Genomic DNA, 7852 nt, shown 5'->3' with positions numbered 1-7852 from the left:
ACCAAGTATAGCCAGGTTCATACAGTCACTCATCACCCAGCGTGGCAAAATGAAGTCAGATCTGTGTTCCAGACCCGGCTCCAATGCATAGGAACTGTGTGACCTTGGTTACAGTTCTTGGCCTGTTACAGAGACTTGCTTTAATAGCCACATGTCAGACGCACAGGAAGAGATCAGTAATGGGTGGGCCTGGAAAAAAATGATTGAAAATTTCCCTAACCTCCAGCTAGACCAAGTTGGTCTGAAGATGCCATATTACGACAACGAATCCTTTATAATCCCATTACAGAGTTCGCTGGTTTTCAGAGTCAGCCGGGGTTCTGAGGGTGAGTGGTGGCAACACCATTGTGACTGCAGAATGTGTTTTGGGTCCCATTTGGGCGTAATACACTCCTGAAGGCATAAAATTCTCAAAACGAGAAGTGGAATCTGACCTAGACCAAAATGAGAAGTATCTTAAAAGAGAATTTCCATTTCCAGTGTGAACATATATTAAAAAGGGGGCATAGGGATCTAAACAGAAAGATATCACTATAGCAGCGATAGAGTAATGGTTCCTGAACCTAGGTCAGCACTCTGGCATCCTCATCAGGGTTGGGCAGACTCGTGCTTCCGGTATGTGGTATGTGGGCCTGAAGGTGACAGATGTGAACTCCCGGCCGACATGGGGCCTGCCCTTGATGTCAACAGATGCAGGCAGAGCAGGCAATAAATAAAATAGAGCAAACAGCCAGGAAAGTATTTGTATGGAGTGCTCACTGCTGCCTCCGTTTGCTTCACTGTGACAGGGCAGTGAAAGAAAGCAGGCAAAGTGACTGCCTCGGCAAGTGCAGCAGAAACAAAGTTCATCGGAACAGAGTCAGCCGGCTGATACTTCTGAGAGAATTCTTGGCACACAGTTCTGGTCATGTGCTTGCAGACAGAGATTTAGAAAATTTCTAAAGAAACAGTCTTGTTTTTGAATTAAAATGTAGTTGCTTCAGGGGCCCCTGGCTGGCTTCGTTGGAAGAACATATGACTCTTGATCTCGGGGTCACGAGTTCGAACTCCACGTTGGGCGGAGAGATGCCTTAAATTAAAAAAAAAAAGGCAGTTGCTTCAGGCAGTATTTGAATTGAAGGGTCTGTCCAATCCAGCGTGGAAGCTTTATCCGATGTGTAAGCTGGATTTCCTTTCAGACTTTACTCGTGTATGTGGCCAACCCCCTTACTGGAAACTTCAACACCACTCAGTCTTTCTTCTTCCTTGTATTTGTGATCTTGTACTATTAAATTTCCTAGTCCTTTTTTTGTTCCTTTTTTTTTTTTTTACACTGTTTTTCAAACATGTGATATCTCCTCTGAAATTGGCTGCAGAGATTATAGGTATACTTTTGTTTCTACAGAGGGGGTTGCTAGTTTTTATCAAATGTCAAAGGACAGTGACCCACGGAAGGTCTTTAACCTCTTCTATAGAGGTAGGAGTATGCTTGGGCTCCTGGCAGTGGGGTCTGGAGTAGTACAGGTACTGGAATGTGAAACATGGTTTCATTTCTTCCCCTTCAGATGCCCGCTGGTATCCCTGTCATACATACCCAGAGCTGCCTCAGCTGCATTTCCATATGGTGGGGTGTTGGCTGGAACCTTGGAGAATGCTTCCTTCTGGGAGCTCAGAATGGGCTTTTCTCATTGGCCTCATGTGCTGCCCATGGAGCCAGGGGGCTGCATAGACTTTCAGACGGAGAGCAGCACCCGGCATTGTCTTGTGACCTACAGGCCTGGTGAGTGTTGGGATGTCCATGTGGGACCACCTGTGGTTTGTCTGGGAGCGGATCAGTTCAGGGGAGGACAGGAGGTCTTGCCCTACCCTTCAGGTGGCACTGGGAAGCCCCACTCAGACTAACGGTTTGTGCTACTACATGGGGGCTGGTGGCCCCACATTGCTCTTTGGAGCCTGCCTCTGCTTCTCACTTGTCTGCGGATTCTTCCAGGTGCTCCTTGGTGTGAGTCAGCCACTTGAGGGGCCCCTGTGATTTAGGCAGTACTGGAATGAGGAGGCCTGGAATTGAGACCAGTGAGCCACCCTCCGTGCAGTTCCATATCTTCTTCTGCTTGCCCTTAAGGAAGATAAAAACCTGAGCCAGGGTCTGGCAGAATACCGTGATTTCACTAAAAAAGATAGCTTACGCTCAAAGTTGTTGCCCTTATAGGCAAAAATCTGTTGTAGAGGGGCGCCTGGGTGGCTCAGTGGGTTAAAGCCTCTGCCTCCGGCTCAGGTCATGATCCCAGGGTCCTGGGATTGAGCCCCGCATCAGGCTCTGCTCGGCGGGGAGCCTGCTTCCCTCTCTCTTTGCCTGCCTCTCTGCCTACTTGTGATCTCTGTCTGTCAAATAAATAAATAAAATCTTGAAAAAAAAAAATCTGTTGTAGATAACTTGCTTTATCTTAGCCTGGGGTACTGAATTTCACTTGTGCTGTGTTTCATTTTGTTCTTGTTATTACAGTTGCTTTGTTGCTGTTCTTAACAGCTTGATGAATTGTGGCTCTCCCACTTGGGGGGTGTGTAAGCAGCTGAGGTACTTCCTTCATTTCTTTGGGTCATCCTCATGAAGCCAGATTGGTTCTCTGTCCTGTAGATAAAAATCACAACACTTTACGAAGTGTGTTGATGGAGATGTCCTACAAGCTGGATGATGCTGGAGAGCCGGTCTGTTCCTGCCATCCTGTACAAACGTTCCTCGGGGGACCCACTTGCAAACTACTGACCAAAAGTGCCATTTTCCAAAACCCAGGGAATGATGGCAGCATCCTGGTGTCTACTGGGGATGAAGCATCAAATTCTGCCTTGGTGAGCCTATTATTTTTTTTTATATTGAAGTATGTAGAGCAAAAAGCCTACAAGTCACACTTTACATCCTGTTCTGTAATTTGCTCCTCTCTCATTTAACTTCCTAGCTTGGATTTCTTTCCATTTCAGTATCTGTAGATTCACCTCATTCTTTTTTATGTGAGCTGAGTATCCTGTGGGCCATCTTGTGAATCTTAAAAAGAAAAAAAAAGGAACTACTGAAACCCCTATAAAATATTTGATTCAGGGGTGCCTGGGAGGCTCAGGGGCTCAGTCAGTTAAACATCTGCCTTCTGCTTAGGTCACAATCTCAGGGTCCTGGGATCAAGCCATACCTCGGGCTCCCTGCTCATTGGGGAGTCTGCTTCTCCCTCTCCCCCTGCTTGTGCTCTCTCTCTCTGTCGAATGAATAAATAAAATGTTTTAAAATAAATAGATAGATAGAATAATTGATTCAGGCAACAGTTTCATGAATTCAGGGTGAAACCAACAAATGAATGGTTGATGGGGAATTGTACAATGGAGGGTCAGTCTGTCATGATCTGGACGCATTGATCAGTCTTAACATCGCTTTAAGTGGGTTTACAAGAAAAAATTTGCCTCTTAATGTAAGACAGTATGAAGCACATGGCACCTTCAGTGAGATGCCCTTGAACCTAAATCTAGTCAAGCTTTGAAGTGTGGCTAACCAGTAGAGTTGCACCAGCCACATAAGCAGTTGAAACGTGATTAGTGTGAATGAAGAACTTAATTTTTAAATTTTTATTTAATTTTAATTTAAATAGCCTTATGTGGCTAGTGGTCACCATATTAGGTAGCACCACTATAGAGTAAGGGTAAAATGACATGAAGTAAGAAGAAAAAAATCAAAATAGAATTAGTAAAGCAGATATGGTAAAAAGTTGATAATCTGGGTGATAGGCAGTTTGTTGTACTACCCTACTTCTTACTATTAAAATATTTTCATGATAAAAAGTTTGTGAAGAGGAAAGGAAAGCACTGGTTAGAAGATTTAATGAAGGCAGAATCAAGGACTTTTTTGTCTTACTGAGTCTTCTGTCCCTTGATGAAAGAGCTTGATGGAAGGGGCTGAATACTGGCTTGGTTTTCAGGTTCACTCACAGGAAGACTTAATTGCTTATGAAGGTAGCAGAGGCCACACCTAAACTGTGTTGTGTATCCTGGCTATGTGAAGGTTAGGGACAGTCTGTTTTGCTCCCCAGGCAGTGCCCTTTCTGCAGCTCTTTCAAACTTGTCCAGTGCCTTAAGGAGGGCACTTGTGATGAGCTCCTGGTGTTGTACGGAGCTGTTGAATCACTTGGTTGAACACCAGAAGCTAATATTCCAGTGTATGTTAACTAACTGGAGTTTAAATAAAAACTTAACAAAAGGGCGCCTTGTGGTTCAGGCAGTTAAGCATCTGCCTTCAGCTCAGGTCATGATCCCAGGGCCCTGGGATCAAGCCCCACATCAGGCTCCCTTCTGAGCAGTGAGCCTGCTTCTCCCTCTTACTCTCCCTCTCTATTCACCCCCACCCCCCAATAAATAAATAAATAAAATCTTTTTTTTAAAAAACCCACAAAGTTGTCTGATGATCAAGCAAGCAGGTCCCCTAGCTGAACTGAATGACTTCTGACCCTCCTCTCTGTCCTTCTGTAGCTATGGGATGCTGGCAGTGGCTCATTGCTGCAGGAACTGCCAGCTGATCAGCCTGTCTTGGACATCTGCCCATTTGAGGTGAACCACAACAGCTACTTGGCTACCTTAACCGAGAAGATGGTCCATGTCTATAGGTGGGAGTGACTGTGTCTGGAAATTGGCAGGCCTGCTGCTGGTTTACATTAAATGTTTGCTGGCAGCCCTGAGCAAGGTCCCTGCTTACTGTCTGTGGCCTAGAACTTCTAAGATCGTGATTCCTTTGGGTTGATGTGACTGGACAACTCCGGGTCACTGAAACACTACAGACTATTTGCAGTGTCCATCACAAGAGTAAGTGACTGGTACTCCCATCTATGTTATTCATGTCTTGGGTTAAAATTCTTCAGGAATCTGTTGAGAAACTCTATTTCTGATCAGACATTCTGCTGGACCTCAGAGAATATCCTCCAAGCAGTCACTTAGGATATGAGCGTACACCAAGCATTTTCTGAAGGATGTGACCCCACCTAAGCGGTCTTGTCACTTAAGCTCTGTGACTTGGGGACAACTGCTTCTATCCCAGAAGGGCCTAACCGTCTTCACGTCGCATGGATGCAGTAGAGTCTTAAGTCGAACACAAGAGGGCACTGTACAACTGCTGAAAGATTTGATCTACTTCTGACCTTGAGTGTTGACAGCCTCTCAGTAGCTCAAGTCTCACCCCACAGAAATGTCTGATAGAGTGCATCTGGTCTGCTTTGTGGCAGCACCAGAACATTCCAGGTGTGCGGGGCTGGGATATTGACAAGCCCAGCGGATGAGGCAGCTGATGAGCTGTTGGCCCCTTCCTAACGCTGAGCGTGTTAAGTTCACATTGTGGGAGCCAAGGAAGGAAGACCAGTTTGAGCAGTGGGCAAGCCTCGTTTTTTTTCTAGCTAGCATGGGATTTCAAGCTTGGTTGTAGATAAGCCAGTGCTCTGAAAACCACTCCTTTTCCCTCACTAGGAAAAGACACTTACTTGAGTCTCCTGGTAAGATCCAGACCAAAGGGTCAACTGAGAGAGGCTTACAAAAGAGAAGCTCCTCAGACCACTGGTGAAAACAGAAGAAAGGCTTGTCTTTTCCATTTTGAAAGCATTCTTATCCGAATAAAGCCAAGCTCTCAGAGTGGGGGGGCTTTTCTTGGGCGTGTTTAGAGTTCCCAGGAAAAGCCTTCCTCACGTGAAACTGGTATTTGGCTTCAACTTCCCCTGATAGGCCTCCCTTCCTAACCTTTAAAAAAAAGTTGTTAGAAGAACAGTTACTCTCAGGAAGGTAATAGTTGTTGGAGACCTGTGTGTATTGCAGGGAGAAGCCTACCAGCTTTCGCTCCGGCCGTGGGTTGTCCAGCATGGCGAGCTCTCTTCTCTCCAGTAGAAGGTTCGGTTCGTGCCTGCTCTGCCTAAGGCTGCGCTGCTGAACCACAGTCCACGACAGAATGTGCCTCGGGCCTGGGTGGCCCGGACTCTGTTCTTAGAAGCAGGATGGTCAGCAGTGTGACTTTCTGACATTAAGTGTTCTGGAAATATTATTATTTTTATTTTAAAACAGTTCTGGCCTGACAAGTCCTGAGCTGTTTCCAGCATTTCTCACCAGCAAGGGGTTATTGCAGTAGATTTCCCCAGTGTTCCAAGTTCTAGTTGTGCCTTTTAAAGAGTGGCCTCCTTCTATTTTAGTACATCTTACAAAAAAGCCAGTTTGCAGAGCCTGGGAAAGAGCCCCTTTTTCTCAGAGGAGATACTCCTTTCAATTTGTTGATGATTCAGAAGGACTGCCTGGGCCTAGAGCATCAGCAGCAGGAAGGGATTCGAACTGAAAAGCAGAATACCTGGTTTCAGCAGATTCCCAGAGACGATGCAGTTGGGCAGGCCCTGGCAGCCTTTGTCTTTGGCAGGGACAGACCTGGAGCAGGGTTAGGATTTGACTAGGGCTGGAAGTATACTCAGCCGATGCTGATTGCACCCCACCCCACCCCACCCCGCCCCACTGCCCTGCTCCTGGCCAAGCATAGGAACCAAGGGACTTATTGCCACGGAGATTGGGTGATTCTCAGGTCTTGCCAGTTCTTACATTCCTCCAGTAAATTCGAATGCTTCAGAAACAAATTTATAACTTCAACTGATTGCTCCCAAGGAAAAGACTTTGCCTCCCCTGCCCCAGCCACCCTTCCCCAGGCCCCCTCAGCACGGAGGAGATTCTGTCTGTGGGACCCAGGCTCTGGGCTCCTGTCAGCACCAGGCTCTGCCTCTGCATGTCCCCTCACCCCTGTCTCTAAGGTATTTCTCCCATTTGAGGGTTTGGAGTTAAGCAGACTCAAAATACCTTGTCGATGTATATATCCTTGTACCTGCTTTGACAAATAGGGCAATGGGATCTCTGTTCACGTTCTTTGTTTTAATGTTTGTGTTAATGTTAATATGAAAATAAAGCGTTGGCCATGTGTACCAGCTCCCGGTGTCTTTTGTTTGTTTGACTGCCAGAGGCAAGGCATGTCTGCCTCTTGGGAAAGTGGTTCATTCTCAGCCTGGTGGATCTCTATATTTCATGCAGTACTGGGTCTGAATTACACTGGATGGGCTCTGGATCTCAAGTAAACATTTGAATAGGTAAGGGATTTAACCAGCAATTCTGTTCTACTCTTGCTTAAAGGGAAGCTGTGTATTTGCTTCATAAGAGCTTGCCTATACTGGTTATTTGTTTGCGCTCAGTTCCAAAGGGCCTAATCTCGGAAACTACACTTCCCAGACTCCCTTTGCCCACTGGCTTCCTTGGTATTTTCTTTGAATCCAGAAAAACCATAATGTGGGAGGAAGGAAGTTAGAAGACTTATCCTTTTATTTCTCTTAATCTTTGGCAGCCCTGGGCAAGCATGGACTCAGGGTTCTTGCTCAGCACAGTTCTGGCCTCTTGCCTCAGTGTCTTTGTTCTGTTTAGTTCAGGAATTTCTGTTGCCATAAATCATGGTTCTGGGATTAGATTGGAAAGGCTGAAAATGTTTTCTAGCTGAACAGCAAAGGGATTTGACTAGATCCCAGGAGGACTGGATCCCGAGGTAGAAGCTTGCTGTTGTCATGGAGCCTGGTGCTCCAACAGTAGATGACAGAGGTCCTGGGTTGGAAGGAACCGCCATATTACTAAGAAACTCAACGCTATTTTTTTCTCTTCCACAGTACTCATTTTCCGTCTCCACTTGGCTGTCAAGTGACATTCTGGAAGCAGACATTTTTGTGTCCTTGTCTTTTGATGAGTCAGCTTCACTGTGTTGGTAACAATTGCTTCTATTTATCCCTTTAGAGTTTACAAAGTCCCTTCCTGATCTATTGCTTAATTTTTATTGTTTTTTTAAAAG

At 45.8% G+C, this 7852-nt stretch overlaps 1 protein-coding gene across 1 annotated transcript in view; it reads left to right on the top strand.

Annotated features, from left to right (window-relative positions):
* Positions 1-6952, top strand: part of RFWD3 (ring finger and WD repeat domain 3) — a 47579-nt gene extending 40627 nt beyond the window's left edge. The window contains exons 11-13 of the mRNA XM_032324929.1: positions 1545-1759; positions 2615-2826; positions 4486-6952. Coding sequence (XP_032180820.1) covers positions 1545-1759; positions 2615-2826; positions 4486-4629 — 571 coding nt within the window. The 3' untranslated portion in view covers positions 4630-6952. The remainder of the gene's footprint in view (positions 1-1544; positions 1760-2614; positions 2827-4485) is intronic.
* The last annotated feature ends 900 nt before the right edge of the window (positions 6953-7852 follow it).

Source organism: Mustela erminea, chromosome 19 (assembly GCF_009829155.1).
Source record: "Mustela erminea isolate mMusErm1 chromosome 19, mMusErm1.Pri, whole genome shotgun sequence".
In the NCBI taxonomy this organism is placed as follows: Eukaryota; Metazoa; Chordata; class Mammalia; order Carnivora; family Mustelidae; genus Mustela; species Mustela erminea.
Note: the sequence above shows the minus strand (reverse complement) of the source record. Positions and strands in the feature narration are given on the sequence as shown.